At 44.2% G+C, this 24,321-nt stretch overlaps 1 protein-coding gene across 1 annotated transcript in view; it reads left to right on the forward strand.

The window, feature by feature from the left end:
• The window catches only part of LOC308313606 (NT-3 growth factor receptor-like), a gene marked incomplete at its 3' end in the record, with an annotated part of 222,417 nt that overhangs the window by 22,419 nt on the left and 175,677 nt on the right, over positions 1–24,321 (forward strand). Inside the window, exon 2 of the mRNA XM_080760819.1 lies at positions 22,053–22,127. Coding sequence (XP_080616945.1) covers positions 22,053–22,127 — 75 coding nt within the window. The remainder of the gene's footprint in view (positions 1–22,052; positions 22,128–24,321) is intronic.

Consider the following 24,321-nt stretch of genomic DNA (forward strand, 5'->3'; position numbering starts at 1 on the left):
GTGACTATGAAACACAGGCTGTGTGGTCTTTAGTGAAGGTCACAGGGTTACGACGGTCCAATGAGCAGCACTACAGTTAGCTGATCACTGATCCCCAAAGACACGAGCACCGTGTAAATCAATTCCATGGAGAGAGATGGAGAACGAGAGAGAGAGAGGAGAGGAGGTGGAAAAGAGAGAGCGATAGTGATATATCCTGCAGCAAAGACGTCTTTGACAGAATTCAGCCTGGCTGTAAACACAGACATGGTTGGCCGGAGTCCGTTCGTTCTGCGTCACTCACTCTGCCCTTGGAGAGGCTATTGCTTTCTTTGAAGAAGTTGGTGATTTCACCAAATTCCAGAACGCACGCTTTTCCAACTGCCCGCTACACCTTCTGTCAAGCGTGTGTATATATAGCCTTAATGTTCTGGCCTGTTGAGAACTCTAGTTTTCGCCAGCTGCACTAATAACTTTGGGGCGGGCCCGTCTAGAGTTTAAATGGACAGGTATCACTCAAAAGAGAGACATCGAAGAGGAATGATGGATGGGGAAGGATTAACATAATATGGAATGTCAGAACAGGTCAGCTCCATATATGGAGATCTAAGGGTTTGAGGTTTGAGGTCAGATGTAGAGTTACTGACCAATATTGATGACATCAGGGATCTCCATGTGGGCTTAATATTGATGACATCAGGGATCTCCCTGATGTCATCAATATTAAGATCAGGGATCTCCCTGATGTCTCTCGAAATGTGCGATTTCATAGTAAATGCGCCGTGATCAACGCAGCATGCAGCCTATACTGACTTTCTCCAAAACGTCACAATATTAGGTTTAGCGCTGGAGACGGTTGTGCTAGGTCAGTAGACGTGTCTACTGCAGCATTCAATGCTCTGATAACATTTAGATTTAGAATCCGCTATCTGTGTGCATGTTCGGGGGGGAAGGTGAGCCTGAAGGTGTTCACCCTATCCTGCAGGATGGGAGGGGTTAACCAGCATGGTTGTTGGCATGGAGACCATTCTGTTCTCGCTCATTGTTGTTGAATCAGATGTACTGCATATTTGCCACTGATCAAATGCTGCTGAATTGATTAGAATGTGAGTTTGACAGAGACAAGCGAGGGATACACCCAAATAGAGAGAGAGAGAGAGAGAGAGAGAGAGAGAGAGAAAGGGAGTGAGTTCTAGTGAGAGAGATGCAACTGCACTGCAGAGATATACTGTCCTGATTCTCTCTCTCTCTGTCTCTCTCTATCTCTTCCTCTCTCTCTCATGCACGCACGCACGCACACACATATGCCCTCACGCATGCACGCACACACGCACAGTCGCAAGCATGCACGCACGGCCATTTCCCCAAGAAGAGCTCTCTACGTTGTAAAGCCCTGCAGAATAATCTAACCGCCACCTTGTTACACTGGGGGGTGTGTGTGTGTGTGTGTGTGTGTGCGTGTGTGCGTGTTTGTGCGTGCGTGTGTGTGTGTGCGTGCGTGCGTGCGTGCACGCGCGGAATTGGAAGCTTTTCACTTTAGTATCAGAGGAGTGCTGATGATATTCATGGGAATATATCCAGAGGTGTTCTGCTCTCTCTCTCTCTCTCTCTCTCTCTCTCTCTCTCACACACACATCCCTTCCACTTTCCCATCTCTCTGATGTACGTGTAAGCCCTCCTTTGCATAATTTACGCCGCCCGTGTTGTTCATTATTAATGAGATAAATTTCTGACCAATGGGGTTGTCAGTCGAGGCCAGCCGGACTCCTCCTGCAGATTGTATCCCTGCGGTGCACCCCTCTGTCTGTCTGTCTGTCTGTCTGTCGGTCTGTCGGTCTGTCTGTCTGTCTGTCTGTCTGTCTGTCTGTCTGTCTGTCTGTCTCTGTCTCTGTCTCTGTCTCTGTCTCTGTCTCTGTCTCTGTCTCTGTCTCTCTGTCTCTCTGTCTCTCTGTCTCTCTCTCGCCCTCTGCCCCCAGGACAAGACTGCATATATATTCATCCTGGTATCTAATTGCCTGAAGGTCACATTGTGTTAATGCGATGTGTCAATATGTCGTGCGTGTGTGCGTTTTACCTGTCTGTCTAATCTATGGCTCGGTGCTGACAAGAGCTCTGCTGTTGAACCAGACGGAGAACAATCAATCACCTCCTCTCTCTCTCTCTTACACACACACACACACACACACACACACACACACACACACACACACACACACACACACACACACACACACACAGGCAGGTGAAGAATGGAGCTTATTGGCCAAGAAAGGAAGGCAGGAAAGGAAGGAAGAAGGAATGGACAAGGGGAGCTAGGGATGAAGGAAGGAATGACGTTTTATTACACGGCCGTTCAGAAGGCGCAGAGTTGTGGGATGATTGATTGATTGAGTGAGTGAGTGAGTGGTGTTTTCACTGACGAAAATGCATATATGCATCAATATCTGTCCAACTCCAAAGGATAAAACACACTGTATGAGAACTGAGTGGCACACGTTTGGCCTGTGTGTAGCAAAGAGGGGGAAAAAAGTACCGTGATATTTGGGGATAGCCTCGTTTTGGTACTTGTATGCAAGTACCTTTTTTCACTGACGAAAATGAAATAAAAACTAAGCTATGATGACTAAATCTATATGAGTAAATATATTGACAATTTCATTGACTAATAAAATGGTGAACAAAAGATATGTGTTGCTCTCTGAAAATATAGCCGATTAGCCGATCTAAGCCCTCAAAGTGTTTTAACACTGAGCCACCTAAGGCTAATGAAATGATCAGGGAGAATTTTCATTCTGTGGTGCAGGAGTTTGAAGATCAACCCAACTAATTTATTGACTTGAAACAGCCGTATTTTGTTAGCAGCTTTGTCTAAACAGCAGGGAGTGTTTAATGTGCTTGTGTTGGTGAATCACTGTGACATGCAGAGGCTCTGTTCTGATACCAAAAGGACTGGCATCACCATAGACATGTCCCGTTGTGCGTGCGTGCGTTTTCTTTCCTACTTTTGTACTTTTACTCCACTGATCTGTTATTTTCAAAAGATTTTCATAGAATTTAAAACTTGAAACGGGAGATTCTGCATAATAATTTGTACGCCTACATTTTCATACCAATAATGTTGTACTTTATTTTGTACTCTAGTAATGTTGAATTCTGGTAACGGAGTAGTTCTACATTGCAGTATTGATACTTAAAAAAAAAAATTTGAGTACCTTTTCCAACCACTGCTATTCAGTGGAGCAGGGCTGCTGTGTCCTCTCCCGCTTCCCCCCAGCTCACCCATTATGACAGTATGACACGGCCAGGATTTAATGCCGTGGCGTTAAAGCAGTACGTCTTGTCAGGTGGAATCTCCAGATCAGATAGTAAAATGTGGGTGGGCAGAATAAACAACAACGGCGGCTCTTCCCTCCCTCAGCAAACAGTATTGACGTGGGCCCGTAGGCCTGACACGGGCACTTAATCCTCCACGACTCCCGTGGAGCTGCTAAACACGTGCGCAGGGATTCCCCGTGCGGAGGTGCGTGTGGAAGAAGCGACACCGCCGGGATATTAAAAAAGAAAACATCTGCGCTTGTCCCGGATTCGACTAGGAAATGATGTGGCTCTCGGGATCCATAGAAATGGTGTGTGGCTTCAATCTGGATGAATGGCACTGACCTCATGTGACCAGCCTGTGTATGTTACTGGCTGCCTGGTGACATCTTTGATCGCTTGAGATTTAGAAAAGGTTGCAGCTGTTATCTTCATCATCTCCTTACATGTTTTAAATGATGAATATCAACTGTTGTCCTCCATGATGAGGCGCTTTAGAGTCCCTAAATATAAGAAAAACAGGCTAAAGAACTCTTTTGTACTGCTTTTAAACCAAAATCTGTAAACCAAGAGGATATGTTCTATTCCCGTTATGTTCTGGCCTTGACAGCCCATTTCTGGCCTTGACAGCCCATATCCAAACGGAAAAGTCCTATCTGATTTCATTAAACAACGTTAAACTCACTTTGTCACTCAATTTGGCACTCGCTTTATGCCTCTATACCTCTATACCAGCTGTTATCAGCCACTGGAATATTTCTCTCTGTACTTTGGTGTTTCACACTGTTGTAGGCAGGGATGTTTTGGGGCTACTAAAACAAACAAAATACAGCAAGAGGGCTGTGTGTTTCTGGGGGTAAACACCACTAGAGGTGCATCAGGTTTTTTGGGACCGATCACCGATTTAAATCTCTGTGTGTCACTCATCAGACCTTGTCGCGTCTCTGTCCATTTCTCACACCATTCTCTTCCTCTGTTCTCCTCTTTGCTCTCTGTCTCTCTCCATCTCTGTCGGTGTGCAGTAGAGCTCTTCATGGGGGTCCCCGATTCCCAAAATACCCGAGTGGACCCGAGACCCGCACGGGTCGGAGCCTTGTTTTATCATCATCCTTGGGGGCGGGGTGGAACTCTGGCCTGTCAATCATTATGTGTAATACCTGAGTGGATCCAAGAAGACCCATACTGTGACGTGTGTGTTTTTTTGCAAATGTTAATACAATATTCAAACAGTGTGTGATTGTGTGTGTGTAACACAGCATGTGTTTCTCTCTCTGACTTTCTCTGTCCACTGTGCGCTCTGCTGCGCTTATGGAGAAACGAACTGAAGACTTGTGTGATAATTTAGGCTGACCTAGGATCAGTTTAGTGTAGCAGCGACACGAACGGCTGTGACTTGTGTGATGATTATGCTGGTTTAGGATCAGCAGCACATGCAATGCAAGCCAGGACTAGCCTGGCTAATAAGCCAGACTCAAATCACACTGTCGTGTGGAATTTAGTCTGGAGATGCTGTGTATGGATCTTGTTTCCCGGGGGGGGCGGGTTCAAACATTGTCTCTTTGACGCAATTGGTCAGAGCTACTGTCAGTCAAAGGTCTCAAGCATTGAATGTCACTGTACCAAAGCCCGCCCATATTGCATACCGTGTCCCGATTGGCCACACCAGTTCTCTGGTGTAGGAAATGGGCATACAATTGAGCCTCTCCAGAACGTAATCCGCCGGCAGGCAATTTTTCTTTGCCAACGGCTGATTCGGTCTGGCTTATTAGCCAGGCTAAGTCAGGACAGACTGATTTGAAAACACTGGCGTGCAATTCTACATTATACTGTATCATGGATCCAGTCCAGGCAACAGTCACCAGTGTTGGCCTGAACGAGGTGAAAGCAAAGCTCAAAGCAAATTAATATAAGAAGGTTAAAGCAACCATGGCAGCTCTCATGCGTCACGTTGCGTGGGCCCACTTCGTGCAAATCCTAAGTAGGAGCTGTTGTAAGTGCATCTTCCATTCAGCCAAGACAGGCACATGCATCTGCTCAAACTAATGATTGTGTAAAAAAAACAAATGATCAGTTTGGTTCATTTTAAATGCACGCACGCTGAAGAGACGAGAAGAGACAAGTCTCTCTCTAAGCCCTCTCACCCTCCGCTGCAGAACGGGGCGGATTTCTCTATTTCTCTCTCTCTCTCTCTCTCTCGCCTTAATCATAAAATGGGAATTGGTCAATACGTCCACTATATTATTTCATAAAGTCCACAGTTATGTCTGCCGGGTCTCTCGGAATCACGGAATGTCGGAAAATAATCGGATCTCGGTCGGGCGCGGTGCCGCCATTTGAAAGAAATCTCGGAACAGGTCGGAATTGGACGAAATTGTCACGGATCCATTCGGGTTTAGTTTTCCTATTTGAAAATGTTTTCGGACCGGGTCGGAACTGGTAAAATGTCACGGATTTCAGGACCATTTCTTTTGACCCGTGAAAAGCTCTAGTGTGCAGTTGTGTCATGCCTCACTGTCTCTCTCCATTTCTGTCGGTGTGGAATAGTCTCATGGCAGTTTAGAGGAGAGTTAGGCCTTCTGAACACAGTCAATTTCACACCCAGTAAATCTAAATGCTGTTACAAGACTTCACTTACTTGGCCACTCTTGGCTCTGTTTCTTTCTCCTTTTCTCTCTCTCTCTCTCTCTCTCTCTCTCTCTCTCTCTCTCTCTCTCTGTGAAGCAATCTCCCAGGGTGGGTGTCCATATCATGTTTTTGTCTGGCAGAAAGTGCTGGCAGGGAGCTGGGGAGTGCTTCATCAAAAAGTGCTGGGAGCGCTTTTTTTTGTGTGGAAGAGCGACAGTGACAACAATAGCGCCTTTCTGAAAAGTTCAGAGTTTTTCAACTTAATGTGTTCAGAGCAAACCACACAAAAAAGTTGGCAGACTTTTTTTGTATATGGGGGAACACTTTAAAAATATCCGGGGGCCAAGCTCAATTTTTTTCCACACACGAACTAGTCTAGGATTCTACGTGGTATACATAGATTGTATGTAGAACGTTTCACACAAAAGAGAAGTACGGTTTCAAGTGTTTTTCTCCCCAGTAAGGTGGCCAATCTAAGGGCGGAGAGTACTGGTCAAAGTGGCACATGTGTAAGCAAGTTTCATGGCTGTAGGCCAAACTTAAGCAAGGCACATAACCCCATGCTCCTGATGAGCAGCTTGGTGCCTTGCACAGTTTCCTTTGTGGTCTACTCTGTGTGAATGTGAATACAATGTGGGTGACATAACGTATGGACGAACTATGGACGGTATTTAGTTTTTATTTCTTTTTTGTCAGTGAAAATAGGTAGGCGACAAAATTACCACAACATTAGGGCTAATAACACAAACGCAATACTGTATGCGTTTTTTCTGGATGAAAAACAAAGTGCTTGTTTGATCAAAATATCAATCTTGCCATACTTTCCCATGCACCTCACCATCTCTCTGGTTCAGTGAGAGAAACTGTTTGTCCAAGTGTCACTTGTTATAACTGCCAGGTTATGGCACATGCCGTTCTCTCTCCTCAGTCAGCAGTCTCTTTTCCAGATGAGTTTGGATGGATTGTCACAGCTATGCTGCAGCTTATTGATTTCCATCCACAGCAGAAGTTGTCGTTTCTCTGTGTGTGTGTGTGTGTGTGTGTGTGTGTGTGTGTGTGTGTGTGTGTGTGTGTGTGTGTGTGTGTGTGTGTGTGTGTTTGTGTGTGTGTGTGTGTGTGTGTGTGTGTGTGTGTGTGTGTGTCAAGGAGACAAGTGTGTGTCCACAATATGTGAAATACACCTAAACTTTAGAACACTTAACTTAAAGCATTGGCAGGTGAAACTCGGGTCAAAGTATTGCCACAGCACAGGGGAAATAGACTGTCTGACAGACGGGAATAATGGACTGCAGCGCAAAGGCCACAGTAAGTGCTTTCAGTGAATTGAAATATGGAATCAAAATGTGCAATTTGATTCTAGCATTGAACCATTTTCTCCCAGTTCCTGACAAACACTAGCCAAGACTTCTGTGTGGCATTCATTGATGAATGAAGACATGTTTGTCTATTCATCTCTGAAAGCATGATTTTCCGTGTCAACTTTTCTGACCTTTTGAGCACACCATAATATACGTGTCTCCTTTCATACAGTACAATAGTACATTGTAGACATCACTCACATCACAATCTCAATCTGGCACATGTTTCTGCTTCCGTTTAAATCAGGCTAATGAGCTAAAAAGGTCATATTGAGGTGATCTACTGGATAATGCAACGTCCCTGCTGTTCAAATGCTCCCGCATTACATGGTGGAATTCATCAGAGCTACAGCTGTGTGTGGAGTTGCGGATACAGAATGAAATACACACTTCCAAATGGTGCATATTGTTTAAGTCACAGGAGCATGGCTTTCATCTATTTATAAATGCACCCAAATCTCTGTGTGTGTACGTCTGAAATCCACATAACTCGAGAACCGTATGCTCTGCCGACTTCAAATTCGACACGAGCGTTCCACGCCCCCACAGGGAGTGCAGTGCCCGGTGTCGAGTCGGTCGGACCCACGGTTGTCCAGACCTGCCACAAAAGGCCTCTGCCCGGGCCAGACAGACAAAGAACTCAGGATATATGGGCATAAAAGGGGGCACAGCTGACATCACTTCTGACATCACTGCATAGACTCCATATTTGGGCATTTCTGACAAAGAACTCCATATATGGGCATAAAGGGGGACACAGCTGACATCACTTCTGACGTCACGATGACTTGACCAGCTCAGAATTCAGTCAGTTTAACTGGCTCGAATAAAATCGACTGAGGGGATCTCGACTCAGTCATACTGTGGCCGGGGGTCGTGATTGCGTGGCCCCAAAACAAAGAGAAAATAGCAGATCTACACAGATTTTCAAATGGCCGAAAATGTATAGGGATGTGTTTAATGTATGTTTTGTAATAATAATCAAAGTATCTAGTAAGTAACTAAAGTTTTTAAATAAATGTAGTGCAGTAAAAGTACACAAACAAAAATCAGGACAGACATACAATGCTCATAAATACAGTACCCACTACCGGGAGAAAGGGAGAACAGGAACGTTTAGTAACGCGACCAATAAGGACTAATAAATAAAAACTAAGCAACGGAAAGTTGCTGGTCGACTAAAAAGCAAGCAGACATTTGCTATACGTCAAAGCAGGAGCAGTGTATGGGAAGTGTGCCCATGGCAATCCTTTTAAAGCTCACTAGGGTGAGCTTATTATTCCTTATTCGGGGCGGTATTGGCATAATCATTGTTCCTTTGAACTCGCATCCTGGGTTGGCACAACCAACTGTGTGTGTGTGTGTGTGTGTGTGTGTGTGTGTGTGTGTGTGTGTGACTCTCGATCAGCATGTGGGTGACCTTGTCATGCCACCTGCACATCTGCTCTGAACAGCATAATGATGATGTGACTGTCTCTGCAGTCATCGGCATGCTACACGTGTGCCTCCCTTCTAATAACCAGGCTAATATTTACCCAACAATCCACAGAATAATTTGTCGTACAGTAAACTTTCCTTGTAATACTTAGTGCTGTTTATGTCCCCATACAAGATTTATATATTTAAAATGTTTTCCCCCCCCTTAATTTTCTTTTCATGCTCACGCGCAAATGTTTTGAGCTTGTAGAGTGGCTATCGCCGACGTACGTATACAGTATACTGTATAGTTAAAGTGGCTAAACTGATCTATTATCCACGTTGGTCTCAAACCTGTCCTGTACTGTATGTCACATACAGTATGACCCTGAGGTGTGCAGAGCCAATTGACGGACCAACCGCGATTGGCTAACTCGACCCATCAGCTTAATAGATTGGCAGAGTGTCGCATAACGTTTGTTCGCCATATTGATTGATTGATTGATTTTTCTTTGGCAGAAATTGAAACGGTACAGAGTACAGTCAAACACTTGGTCCGAAAGGATATGACAGAAAAAAGGCCTTGCGGTCTTGTTTCCATTCTGGTCCTGCGTATTCAATTCATAATCGTGATATGAAAAATAACAACAAAATTCAAATCATCATAGCAGTGTAAATGCAATGACTTGAGTCTTTCCCGACATGCATGGTGGTGGCCCCAAGTAAGCCTGCATCCTAGTGTTAACTAATTTGGCTGGGGACACCCTGGACCCCCCTTAAGGACCCCCCTTAAGTACCCCCCTTAAGGACCCCCACCTTGAGAACCAGTGCCTACCTCTTTAACAACATATTAACTGTCGGCACGGACGTCACTACGATAGAGAGGTCTATCTAAACAGCCACCGTTTCCATGACAGCATTGTCTTCAGCACCGTTAAGGCCTTAATACACACTCTGACATTAGATTACAAAAGATCCGCTTGGAGAGGACAAAACGGAGGGGGAGAGACATTTCACACCTTTTGTCCTGAGATCAGATTCTAAAAATGTCTTCTATATCCCGACAGTTTTCTGAAAAAGCTATGTTTCTATGGCAGTCGTTCTTAAATTTAAAAACAAATAGCAGACCTACAAGTTCCTAGCGCGCCACTCAGTGGCGCGCTATGAGCTTGTAGATCTGCTATTTTTCAATAGCTAAAGCATGACATGATTCTAACACCAAAAGGGGTTCCTGCCCAAAATGGGTTAAATCTCCATTCGGTTGCTGACTGTTCCCAATCCTTCATACAGACAAGAAATGACTACGTCTCCTGCTTTACAGTGTAGGTGTCTAGTAGTTACAGTATGGACCGTATTCATTTTCCACACTGAAACTCTTGTTTACAATTACAAGGAAATACAGTGTCCCGGCATACAACAAGGTCAGACTTCAGACTTTGTCCACCAATCGACTTTGAGGCTTAATCAGGAGTTTGGCCCAGGGGGAAACTCAAGGTTCAAGGTTAGCTTTATTGTCCCTTGCGGGAAATTGGTTTGCTGGGCGGTGGACATTGCTCTTGACTTGCATGTCTTTATGTATGTAATCTTGTTTTTGTGCTACGTCAAATTTGTGTATAATATCATTCAATCACTCACAGCCGCAGGTGTGCACACGTAGCACACACAGATCCATGTATCTTTATTGTGTTTGGAACAACCATTCACCTTTCACCCCAACGAGTCAGAGGCCATAGGCCGAGTCAGAAGAGAACATGTTGCTTCCTCTCTCTTTTCACGCTTTCTTGTTTGCTCCTTTTTACTCGAGAGCGCGCACGTACTGTAATCGGCTGCGTATGTCGGTCGTATGTCGGTGGTGTCCGTCGGCCAATCAGGGATTGACAGAATGCATTTCTAGTTGTCATCGTTATCTCCCTCGCTCTTTCTCTCGTGCAAATTTTCAGCCGTTTAAAACATTTATTTTAAATGACGGAAAATTGAGCTTGTGGATTTACTACTTGTATTGTTCGCCACACAACAAAGTACATACAGTAGAGCTTAATGGTTTAGACATGCCTTCTCCACCTTTAGATATGAGTAATCATGCACTTTTGGACAGCTCTCTCTCTCTCTCTCTATGGCTATATACTCGGAAGAACAAAACGGAGGGAACTGGGAACACAGACCCAGTACAAGTGATTGAAGGACTGGTGGCAGCACAGTTTGCCTACCACAAACTAGTGGACAATTTAGAGGCTTTTATCCTTTTCTGGGCTCAGAGAGACGTGCTGTGTGTGGTGCAGGACGGAGAATTGTGCCTTTCTTTTTGAAAAAAGAGGTGTTGTCATTTTTATATTTGATGTACTGCAGAGTTTTAATAAAGGTCTCTCTCTCTCTCTCTCTCTCTCTCTCTCTCTCTCTCCCTCTTTCTCTCTGTATCTCTCTCTCCCTCTTTATCTCTCTCTCTCTCTGTATCTCCCTCTCTGTATCTCTCTGGCCCTCTTTATCTCTCTCTCTGTATCTCTCTCTCTGTATTTGCATCTCTCTCTCAGTATCTCTAGAAATGTAAGGCTGTATATAAACAATGATGAACACAATGAAAGTGGCTTGCTGTCCCCGTGAGACCCCCTTCTGCCTTAATGACAGGTTGTCTCTGAAAGAAGACACGAATACATTAGTGGGAGAAAACAAAAGGATGCAGGAGAGAGGGAGAGAAAGAGCGAGTGAAAGGAGTTGAAGGATGAAAGAAACACAAACACACGTGTACACGCACACGCACAATGTATTGTACACAAGTGGTTTTACTAGCAGCGATCCACCTGTGAGCCCCCTTCTCCCACCTCCATGGCATATCTCTCCTTTCATCCCTCTCTCTCTCTCCTCTGCATCTCTTCCTCCTCCACTCTCTGCTATTGAGGCACTAGTGCGTAGGAGGCCTGGTGTACCGTTGCACTTCCTCTAGTCTCTGCTCTTATTTTCAACCTTGGCTCGGCAGCATTCCAAAACAACGACCTAAACCCCTCGCATCATCATCATCATGGCGCTGCTGCTGAGTAGCGTTGCTAGGTTACAGCGCTGGGTTGTTGCCAGGTTGCACCGGGCAGGCAACATCTGTTGGTCATTTTGACAGAGCGTCCGTCCAGTAGGTAGACCACTTAGCCACTTTAGAACTAGACTTTAGGGTGATCTATTTTAGGGTCTAATCCCACTGATCACCGCAAACAAAATGGGATTGACAATGGAGGAAGTCTTTGTGTGCAGGTATTCTCTTTTTTGTTTCTAAGAAAATACTTTTGGAATCGTGACACGCACACACGCGCACACACACACACACACACACACACACACACACACACACACACACACACACACACACACACACACACACACCAACCTTGGACAATCTTGAGGGATTTGTATTTTACTTGAGTATTTTTCAATACTTTTCCTTCTACTCCACTACATCTCGGATCCAAAGATTGTACTTTTACTCCACTGCATTTATTTGAAAACTTTAGTTTAGTACTTTGTAGATTTTGATTATTAATACAAATCATACATTAACCACTTCAGCCCTACGTTTCAGCCATTTGAAAATACCAGATCTACAACCTCACATTGTGAGCTTGTAGATCTGCTGTTTTCAAAATAATTGTATACATGTGGGAAGTGGGACATATTCTGCAAAATGAGTACTTCCTACTTTTGGCAGGCTACTTTTGATACATTTTGATACCAATACTTTTGTACTTCGACTCAAGTAGATTTTGAATTCCTGACTTTTACTCGTATTCTACGTTGCAGTATTGGTACTCAAGTAAAACAAAATGTGAGTTTACTTTTTCCACCAATGGTCACAGGAATAGATGGTAATGCAGCATGGCAGGATATATACACACACACACACACACACACACACGCACACACACACACACACACACACACACACACACACACACACACACACACACACACACACACACACACACACACACACACACACACACACACACACACACACACACAGGTACATGTCTGGTTTGATGTGCAGATGGAATGCAGGAGGACGTGGGAACGTCGCTCTCCGATACAGATCAGAGAATAACCAGCAGGCTTCTTTACATGATCACCGAGGGGAGATGGCGTCATTTGCATTTAAGCTTCCTTGCTGTTCTCTCCGCTGTCCTGCGCCGGGGGAATGGACACAGATGTTATCCAGGCTGCCTCTTTATCCGATCATAAGGCTATAAATTGTGTTTTGGCGTTCGTGTGATAAACAAGCTGGATAAACGCAAACAATATCTAAATGGATAAGTCTCACGGTGCTGTCATTGATAGTGACACCACGCATAAAGTATAATATAATGTAGGTGTTTTTCTCTCTTGGGTGTAAAAGCTCCTGTAGCAACAGGCGACAGGTGTGTGACACGAGGACAAAAGCATTCAGCCGCGGACCGGGGCGGCTGGCGTATAGCGGCCCGGGCACCGCGCGTCGTGGGTTCGAATCCCGTTCCTGACGAGGCGACGACCTTTGCTCCGTGTCTCTCCCCATATCTCTCTCTCTCCCCCCTTTTCCTGTCGGTCTATGTCAAAAATTATAAAGGATTCAGCCGCAACAACACTGGAATAGTAAAACGTTATGCAGAAAAGGTCGATTACGAGAGCATAAATTCTCGTTCTTGAATAAGATTCCTCAAATGTGTTACTTGGGTTCTTGTTCATCTTCCTCTGCGCTGATGCATTCTCTCTATTCTCTCTTCTCCCATTTCTCTCTCTCTCTCTCACCGTCTCACAAATGGGTTTATGCAGGCGACGGAGTCTAATATGAAGCATCTCCATATTTAGATGCACAGGGTGGCTCTTAGTTTAGGGGAGGGAGCTGCATTTCAAGCACGAGCGGGCTTTATTCAATTCAACTTTCATGCGAGGTTTATTTAATAGATTTCTCACACAACCGTCAATCAACCGTTTTGTGAGCTAGAAGCTGACTTTTTTTGTGGGCTTCATTTTAGCACAAGAAAACGCTTACTGTACGTATCCAGGTTTGTGCCTTGCACGGATACTTCCATTATTTACTACCATTTAATAGCTTGAACCGCTCAAACCCCACCGTCATGATTCTGGGGTGAATATTCGGCAAATATAGCTGATATACTAGTGAGCTTGAAGCTATTTTACATGAACTCCAGAGAGACCAGATACGCATACAGACTCTGATAGACAGCTATAGCCTCGTGCAGTACTTAGGCATGAAAAGACATTTCAGACATTTGAAAACATAAAATAAAAAAAAGCATATCTACAAGCTTACAACATCAGCTTGTATTGCATTCGTTGGTACTTGAGGTTATTCACGAATGTATTCTGTCTGCTTTTTAAATGTCGTACTGATGTAGTATTGATTGGATAATGTTATTTCCGCCTCTTGGCCTTTCTTGTTTTTATTGGTTAAATAAAGGTTAAATGAAAAAAAGCTTGTAGATTTGACTACCACAGTTATATCCTTCATATGACTTCGTTTTTGGTAATAGCGGCTTCTCAATAGAATAATTAAATAAATTCGCCTCAAGTGAATAATTCCGTACTGGCACTAGCTCTTTTCCCAGACAAAGATGAATACAGTTTATATTTTTCAACTGTAGTTCTATTGAATTCAAGATGTATTAATCACGGCAAGCTATTGTCAGAAGGGTTTGATTTTGGTTTGATTTAATAATGGTTTGTGCTGTGGATTCCCAAGAAGAGCCTTCAACAAAACCACATTATTCAAGTTTAATTTGGCCTGACGTTTTTTAATACAAGGTACAGTGTGTGTTCATCGTTTCACGTTTCAGTGAATGCAAATAAAGGGCGGTTTTGTCACTGTAAGAGAATGGGTGCAAAGAAAAAACAAAAATAAATCATAGCGTTAGTTTTAGTTCATGCAGGTCACAGGAGTCGCAAATGCCTCAGCTGTAATCAGAGCTCTGTGAGTCTGCTGATTGCCTTCAATCAGCCATGCTTTCCTACACAACAATCACACCCCATTGCGTCAACAAGGCAGTCCGTTTAAATACGGCTCCCTCCTACAGGGCTCCATTTCCGTCGCCGCTAAACCCCTTATGCCTGAACCGCTTTGCCTTTTTTTTTCACCATTTTGAAAAACATTTTTGAATAGTTCAACTCGCCAATCTACATTGACACGTTGTGAGCTTGTAGACTGGCCATTTTAACTATTCAGAAATGTTTGGCAAAATAGTAAAAAAGGCAAAGAAGTTTAGGGATAAGGGGTTTAGCGGTGACGGAAATGGAGCCCTAGATTTCTGCTTTTCAATTGCTGCCACACGCTGCTGTTGCTGCTGGCAATGCTTTCCTCCAGTGCCTGTAAAGTTAAACCCAAATTCCGCTCCAATGATTTTTTATTTTCCAACTAACAGGAGGAAATGTATTCAATTAATGTGTGCATTTAAAGTAAACTGGAAATCAATATTTGCAGGGCTCTAAACTGAATTTAATTATCTATGGCTTTAATGTTAGAATACTTTCAAGTCTACATGACTGAAGTTAATCTTAAAGATCGGAGCCATTAACGCAATGTTTAACTGTATTCCATTTGTCGCAATGGTTAAATCTATACTTTGACGTGAGTGTTCCTTACTTAACCATAAAAACAGTGTGCAGCGTGGGGCCAACTCAGGAAACGGGCATGCCTGGCAAGGCCGGATAAGGAAACTCCATATTCATTTATTTGACTTACTGTACATAGGGTATGCCTTGTGACATGACCATACCAGGCCAGTTTGAGACGCTTTGCTGTTGAGAGTAGGGGGAATTTTCGTGTCATATGAAAGCAGGGAATCTATAGCTTCAAATTGACATATTGGTTGTTCGGTTTGACCCACCATTTTTGGAGATATGGCTTATAGAGTAATGTCTTGCAGAAAACAGCAAGTTGAGAAAACAGGCTTGAAAGGTTCACTTCTGTGGTCTCTAACATTACACCTAGCTACATTTATTTCATATTTACATGTCAATTTCAGCTCTGACACTTATTTCAGACATGCTCTAGTATGTGAAGAGTCTGCCTGTGCTATTAACTCATTTTGGAAAAAAACAAAACAAAAGTCTTTCTCCTAGGCTATGGTGAAAAGCTGGAATTTGTGCGATAGCAGGCTCTCAGTCAAATCTGGTCACATGATGTACTGTATGTAGCATCCTTCTGTAGTACTTGTTCTCGAAGGACTGTATTCTGCGCTCAGTGTCTGCTGTGAGTGTCCAGCTCTCGCAACCATAGAGTAGGGTGGTGAGTACAAGTGACTTGTACAGTCTGACCTTCACCGGGAAGCTGATGGTGTTGCTTCTCCATACTCTGGCAAGTCTTGCAATGGCTGATGTTGCTATGCCGATTCTTGTTCTTATTTCCTTTGTGACATAAGACCCGAGAGGCAAAATAAGTTGCAATAAATACAAAGTGGATCAAGTGCATAGCAGAATGGCATAACAGAAAGCTGTGAGCCCTGAATTACTGAATGAAACACTTGATGATGATGAATTCAGGGAACAAAAGAAAAGGGGGGTGAGGATGGCAAGACGAACCTCACTCCCACCCTAAAAAACAGACGGGGGCAAAACTACAACTGAAAACCTAACACACAGAACTAACACTCCTTCCCGAAGGGAGTGAACTTAAAGGTAAACAGAACGAAACACATAAGTACGGCTGGAGGGAAGGCCACACCCAGCAGTGTTCCCACTCCGCAGTCCTGGCAGAGAGTGAGCTTTATAGGTCCAGGTAGCCACAACCTCCGAGGTGCCACAGGACTGGTTAGCCAATAGGATCCAAGCATGGGCTAGCCAGGCCTCCACAAGCTGGCAGCTCATTAGGGACACCTCATTCATCATCTGCAGGGGTGACAGAAAGCAGCAAACAGTACCAGGCGAAATAATAGGCGTCCCTATAACCCAGTCCAACTAAGCAAGCCCAATATGGAGATATACTAGCATTAGCTCAACATATGTTTATTCCTACTAATCAACATAATAACAAAAACAACTTAAGTTCCGCCTCTAACTTTCATTTCACTAACTTTCTTGTCTTAGTTGTTTTTGGTGTTTTGGTTCTCAAACATTTTCATGTCAAAGACCCCCAAATTGATATGTATTTGGCCACATTTTGCACCATTGGGAAAATAGTTTGTGCCAGGAAAGCGGAAGATTTGCTTGCAACCCGTCATCACATCATGACACATCGTGAGCTTGTGTATTTCCAAACAGTCAACACATAAAAACAGGCTTCCAGTGAGTGTTTAAACCTCATTTTGGTGGGGGACCCCCTGGAACTCCCTCAAGAACCCCATGGGGATTCCCAGCCCTCAGTTTGAGAACCAGTCTTTTAGAAGCAGCAATGGAAGAAATAATTGAATGTTGAAAAGCTGTCATGGTGAAGCATGGAGTGCTCCCATGCATGCTGTGTACTCACCACAAACTGTATTGCAAACTACTGTTGTTGAATATTGTGTCATGTGTGTGTGTGTGTGTGTGTGTGTGTGTGTGTGTGTGTGTGTGTGTGTGTGTGGGAACCCATGCGTGCATATCCACAGGCATATGGTATATATGTATGTGTACAGTGGGTAGTACATGCAGTCAGGGATAGGCAAAAATCCCAAAATTCTGACAATACACATCTCAGATATTTCTATCTGCAGTGAATGGCAAGATGACCTGTACTGCTGCAGTGCAGACTCATGAATGTTTTAAGAATTAGAATCTTAAGAACAGCATTTTGCTTGTCTAATCTTTACCTGCCTACTCTTGTACAATGGTGAAAGTGAAGGTTACTAATGACAATATTATATTATAATATGTACCGGTATGTTGGCCGTCCCCAGCGGGGGGTTCCCCTGCTGATGGAGGCCCCCTGCAGCTTCAGTAGCATCCTCTGTATACCTCCTAGATCTGCACCATTGATGCGTGTGCACAATGTAGCAGCCTATACTCACTGAACCCTTTGATGTGGAACAGGTTTCATTACATAATATAGCCCAGAGCTTCCTCTGGGAACACGCTTGATAAACACCTAAATATTCTATCATCTTGCTGGTTCTCACGTTGAAATGACCAATATTAAAGGTGGTGTAAGTGTTAGGCACTTGGGTGGCGCAGTGCTAAAGTCCCTGCCCACCACCACCCCCACGGAGGTTGTGGGTTCGAATCCACCGTGAAGCTTTGTCGGGCGTCTATACCAGAGTCACTGACTGTGGTTTATTGCGACTGCTGGTCGCATTTACTATGAAAACGTGCATTTCTTCCCTTTTTGACTAATCACCAAAGTGATTAGTGCAGCTGCGACCGGCAGCCTGCGAAAACTAGAATTCTCAACAGGCCCAAAAATTAAGGCTCAGCCCTCATCAAACCCTGTACACTCAAGACACTGCCACCCTTAGATCTCCATATATAGAGCTGCATGACCTGTTCTGACATTCGATATGTTGACCTCATGAAACCCTGTACAGTGTACACTCAAGACACACTCCATATATGGCCAGTACATAATTCATTCCATTATGTTGATCTGACCCCCCATGCCAAAGTGACAGCGCTAGCCCAGCGGCCTGCTGTCACCCAGGCGGATGCATGCACGCGACCTCGCCCTGACGCATCTTACTGGTAAACGGCTTCGAGTCTGTGGTACTTCTGTGTTGCGTAGCATAACCGTGACGTCACTGTCGAGTCCTTGGTATCTTTACCGTTCACATGTGTTCAGAGCAGCAGCAGCGGAACAACAAGCTTGCGCTAATGAAACAAAATACTACATGGTATGGGATTATTATTTCATTGCAAAACATTCAAGTATCAGAAGATGATGTAACGCAGGTAAATTAAGCTCACTCTGCATGTTGAACTAAAGTTGTCCAAAGACCCCTGCAGATAACAATAATGCAGCTGGTTTACTTTAAAGGTGATATAGGCAGGTTTTCAGCCAAAAATCAAAATATTTATCTATCTATATTTGTGGCCTTATTCCCTCTATCTTTTCCTATATTTTGATGCTGAGCTGCTGCCCTGTAGACATACACTCTCCCTTTGTCTCCCTCTATGTGTTTGTATCTGTTTATATCCACTGTTGTTTATGTCGCGGGACGGAATAAAGTGTGTTGGGAGGAGGGTCTGTGTGGGGGGTGACGCGGAGTCTTAGCCAATCACAGCGCGAGGGTGTGACTGTGTGTTCGACCCAGCAGTATTATAATGAAAACGCAATGCGATTTCATTGCAAGTATAATATTATCCCCATATCTTAGTTTCACCATTGTTCATGTGAAATAGTATGTTTATGATGTAATATGTAAGCCTGTTGAAATTATGAGAATCGCTATGTATAGCGCATGGTTGGGTGGTCCGGCCGGCTTGAAGCTTGCATTCAACCCGTGCTCGCCAACGGTGACAAGCCGTCGCTGATCATAGCGATTTTTCTTCATTGCAATGAATAACCGTGGACAAAGTAGTTCACATGAACGATGCTGTAGTGGCTGGGGCATTTGAGGGGCAATATGTTTTATATGCACGATTACAAATGAAAGATAATTGAATTGAGAGCCAGTGAGTCTGCTCCACTACTTCCTACTTCCTCATTTGCGGGACTCGTCGTGTCAGTCTTGTGATATTGTGATTACGCTACAGTTACCCTTAAAAAAACATGTCAACTCAATGTCATTGTTGTAACTATGATATCGATAGAAATTCATATTTTTTTAATGTCATATTTAGCCATACGAGCGCAATATCCATAGCGTCCCTCCCAGCAGCAACAACAACCCCATAGCCCGAAGTGACCTGGCTCAGCCAATAGAATGACGGGGGGAGGGGGGTGGAGCTAGATTTTAATTTGTTTGGAAACACTCGATCAATTCTGTGTACAAACACTGGAAACTTGTCTACAATACCTTTAACACAATGCCATAGCCACTAGGGGAGTGTTGTACAGGTGCCAGAGAACTGTGTGGACAACCCAGGAAGTGTATAGCCATCTATAGCTGGAGGAGCAGAATCCACCATAGTGGTAGCATCATCATTTCAGGTTTTATATAAGGTCCTAAACATCCCAGGTGTTGATACGATGATGTGTGATTGTTGGAGATCTCCATGCTGCGATTGGCTGAGCCACACGCAGCTCTGTGTTCAGTGTGATGTCCCGCCCCCCTATCCTGTGTCAGGAGAGATACACCACACCCACCAAACACTTGCAAAATACCATTTCAGCTTCACTTAAACTGTGATTTATATTTTTTTATATTTTATATTTTTATTTTTATTATTTCTTTAGCCCGACTACGACGATACAATTTATAAAGTTATAAAGTTTTTCAGGCCTGTCGCCTGCAGTGTGTCTGTGGGCGTATTTGACACATTCCTATCTTCCCCTCCTCTGGGTCCCATAGCCAGCTCATTACTTGGCTATTTAGCCAGTCAATTGGCTAATTGATCTGTCATTCAATTAGTCAATCATCCAATAAGGCCCCTGGGAGGCTGGACTCTGTTGTCAGGTGAAAATGAGCACGGCCAATCAATGTCCATCTACCAGCTCTCATCTGTCTCGCTCTCTGTCACCCCCTGTCCCCCCCGCTCCTCTCTCTCTCTCTCTCTCTCTCTCTCTCTCTCTCTCTCTCTCTCTCTCTCTCTCTCATTCTCTTTTAGTTTCCTCTCATGTCTGCCTCAACAACATGCGGGTATTGATTTGGCATGCCTAGAATGCTTATACAATATTAAAGTGAGAGAGAGACAGAGAGAGAGAGAGAGAGAGAGAGAGTAATGGTGATGTGAGACAAGGGGACAGACACCACAGGGAGAGTAACCATGTAAAGGTGGGATGTTGATTAATACACACACACACACTGCACATGGATGCATGTCTCCAGGGTAAACAGATGCTCAGTGTTGTGATGACTTTCTGTTTGTTTGCCACCGTGGCTAATAAATACTGAATTGCGTGTTTAGTGTTTTTTCCTTCTGAGCAGTGCCGAGTGGCTTTCGGGCTATAAATAACTGATTGAACATGGCTTCAAGGGCCAAAGATTATGTTAACATGTGGACCAGGCAAAATGATGAATTAATACTTATACATCTCTCTCTCTCTCTCTCTCTGCGAAATTTATAGCACTTTTATCCAAAGCGCTTTACGTAGACTGTGCATTACATTCACCCATGCACACAGACATTCATATACCAATGGCAGGAGGAAACATGGAAGACACAAACCTGCACATCGGTAGAAATGTTCAGTGTCTTGCTCAAGGACACTTTGACACCAACTCTGGGGGAGCCTGGGGGATTGTCGAACTGGGAACCTCGCGTTTCCCATCCGGCCACTCTGCCCCTGAGCCACAGGCGCCCCCCCCCCCCCCCCCCCCCCCCCCTCTCTCTCTCTCTCTTGTTCTGGGAGTTTTTGATCTCACCATTAGTAAGTAGAGGAAAGCATCAGAAGCAGGACTCAGGCATCAAGATTCAGGCATCATCATCTTTATTCAGATTTGTCAGTCGGTCCTCAGTACAGTGAAATGGTAGCATGACTTCTTTTCAGTTCTCTCTCCAGTTCCCTCCCCATCAATGACATATACACACCCTTTTATTCCCCGGCAAATCCCCATTTTCTGTCAGTAACAGAATTTATTCAACACCTCCTTTCATGGACATCCAGGTCTTTAGGTGCCGTCTAGTTAGCTTTGGAAGCAAGTTCTACATCTGTTGGAGTTTGCCAGAGGGAGAACAAAGATGCTATTCGACTTGGTTATATACGGATCTGTTCTGGAGATGAGATATGTCATTTGCTGACATAGTGGTATAGTAAGCATGGAGACTCAGCTGTCAGATTTACAGCTGCAGTTCAGTTAGAATGCATATTGGTGAGAGTCCATTCAATTTGACTGAATGGAAGGCAAAGTAATGCATATATATATTTGGTAGTCTAGTTGGCATTCTAAAATAGCCATTACACTCTCTAACGCATGCTTTTAATACACAGTACACACACAAGGGATGCTCGGGTGGCTCAGTGCTAAAGGTGCCTGCCCACCGCTTTCTCGAGCGTCTATATACGAACACAATTGGCCTGGGGGGAGGGAAGCTGGGCGGGGCAGAGTACATGATGTTAGTCACTACACGTATTCCTACCGGCTGGGGGCGGGAGGAGTAGGGCGGAGGCTCTACTGTACGTTATCCCATTGGGGAGAGCCAGCCCAGTAAGATACAACAGCACTCCAATGTGTGTGTGGGGAAGCATACATTGGCATAATGGCTTATTTGGGGAGAACAAGTATACATTGTATACAAACAGTCTCTCCTCTCTCTGTGTGTTTGTCTCTCTAATACATACTTTTAATGGATAAATATATTGTCTGTCCTTCATTGCAGACACATTGAGAACTGGACTGGTCTACAGATCTTAAGGGATGTGGACATGGAGCTCTACACAGGACTGCAGAGGCTGTAAGTACACACGCACGCACGCACGCAGCCACGCACACACACACACACGCACGCACGCACGCACGCACGCACGCACGCACGCACACACACACACACACACACACACACACACGCGTGCACGCTCATGCACACACACACACACACACACGCGTACACACGCACACACGCACGCTCATGCACACACACACACACACACACACACACACACACACACACACGTCTCACTTAGATACAATGTGATCTTTATATACTGTAAACTGTTCGTGAGCAAATTGTTCCTTTCATGAATCAGTGATTCAGCGTTGATGAACCATGAATGCTAACTTGGACATTTCTTTCTTTGAGCACTAATTGAAATGTCGTTTATTCAAACCACTAATTATATGGATGTTTAGGTCTTGGGTGGAATGTTAATATATATCTAAAGGACCACTTCACCACTTTTCAACCTATCTTCATATAATTGGTCATATAATCCTCACTAATGTTCATGATAAAATTCCACCATTTTTCTACTAGCCTCTCTATTCTTGGAGGGGGTGGAGCGGAGCGCTGCACTTCCTCATCCACGCTGTTGTTGTGATGGCCACTTTGGAACACTATGACAAGCGATTACACTGTTTTAAAGTGGATTTTCATGACAAACAACTCAGCGGTCTGCGCAGTGGCTGCTCAATGGTAACTTTAAACATAAGCAGTGAAGCCTGAAACACGATCCCACGATCCCGCCGATGAAACTGTTAAGTGGGTTTTTTATGAATCTTATCACAACTTTTCTTACATTTCAAGTATCCTCTTCATAATCTAATGAAATACTATTGCCTGTTTGGCAGTGATACTCTGTGGGCCTGACATGTGATTGATTTGAACCATAAAAATGAGAGTAAAATAAGGTCATAAAGAACATAATGATGGTACTGTAATTTAGGCCATTAACGACTTGTGATCTTTGCAGGTCGATTTGCTGTCAGTGAAAGTAAAATTCAGGTCGACTCATTTTGTGACGTGATCACACTTACAGTTTGAGGGATTCTGTTGTGACTCCTCTGACGGTGCAGTCGAGCTATAGTCGGTCAGTGGCAGAGAGCACAGCGAGTGGACGGCCAGAGACGGATCTACCGTTGCCCCCCCCCCCCTTTTAATGATGAAATTGTATGATAAAAGTATTGCAATCCTATTCAAGTGAGATTCATGTTTAGTTATTGTATATTTAGTATTATGGTTAAAACAGTGCCTGCTGTGTTGTGGGGTATAGCTGTGGAACGCCCTAAAGCCTGCCATGCACAGTGACTAGTGTCTGTCTGTCTGTCTTTTGGGGGGCTGGGTACCCCAAAATTACACCAAAATTAAAACAAAATATCCCCAATATTTTGCTGTAAAGCTGGCAACTGCATTAGTGCACTATTAGTGCACTTTATTGCTCATCTCTCTTTACTGATTTTATAGAGCACATTGTGAAATATTTTGCTGTAAAACTGCATTAGTGCATTCAGCGACTAGTCTGTCTGTGTGCCTGCCTGCCTGCCTCTCTGAGCAGAATTAAAACAAAATACCCCAATTTCTTCCAGTCGCGCGGCTTTCCCGCACGACCAAATCGTTCCACGCAGCCCAGGGGAAATTTTGTCTAGCCCGGGGTCCTTTGGAGGGTACATCCGGCCCTGTGGACGGCATATCAAAGGCAGAGTCACAGCTGCACAGTGTTGTTAATTAATAGCTGAGACTGAACTCTTGATGCAGGTGGAAATGGAAAGAATCACTTCTGTCCATGACAATAAGCAATCCTTTTTACTTTCGACTTCTCTTGGTGGAAGTGACCCTTTTTTGTTAAAGTTGACTTTTTGGTTAATGCCCTACTGTAAATGCTCGTCACATGTTATACTGTATAAACAAGTTTGTTCTTGAAATTGTGCAATATTGTCACGGTCTGTCTGTCCACAGACCGTGTCCCCACTTCAGCCACTCCCACATTCCATTCCATCTCTCAGTCCTTGTCATACACCTGCTTCCACTCCCTCATCAGCCCAACAGTGCCATTTCACACCTGAGGACACTCACCCAATCAACCCATCAATTATAAAAGTAAACTAATTTCACACACTGTCAGGTTATACTTTTGTGTTTGGTCTTGTTGGTGCTTTGTATCTGGAAATAAGCCACGTAGTAGCAAACATGCATGCACGGCTGGCCGTCTTTC

This window comes from Protomyctophum bolini, assembly GCF_963924005.1.
Source record: "Protomyctophum bolini genome assembly, chromosome: 4".
Classification (NCBI taxonomy): domain Eukaryota; kingdom Metazoa; phylum Chordata; class Actinopteri; order Myctophiformes; family Myctophidae; genus Protomyctophum; species Protomyctophum bolini.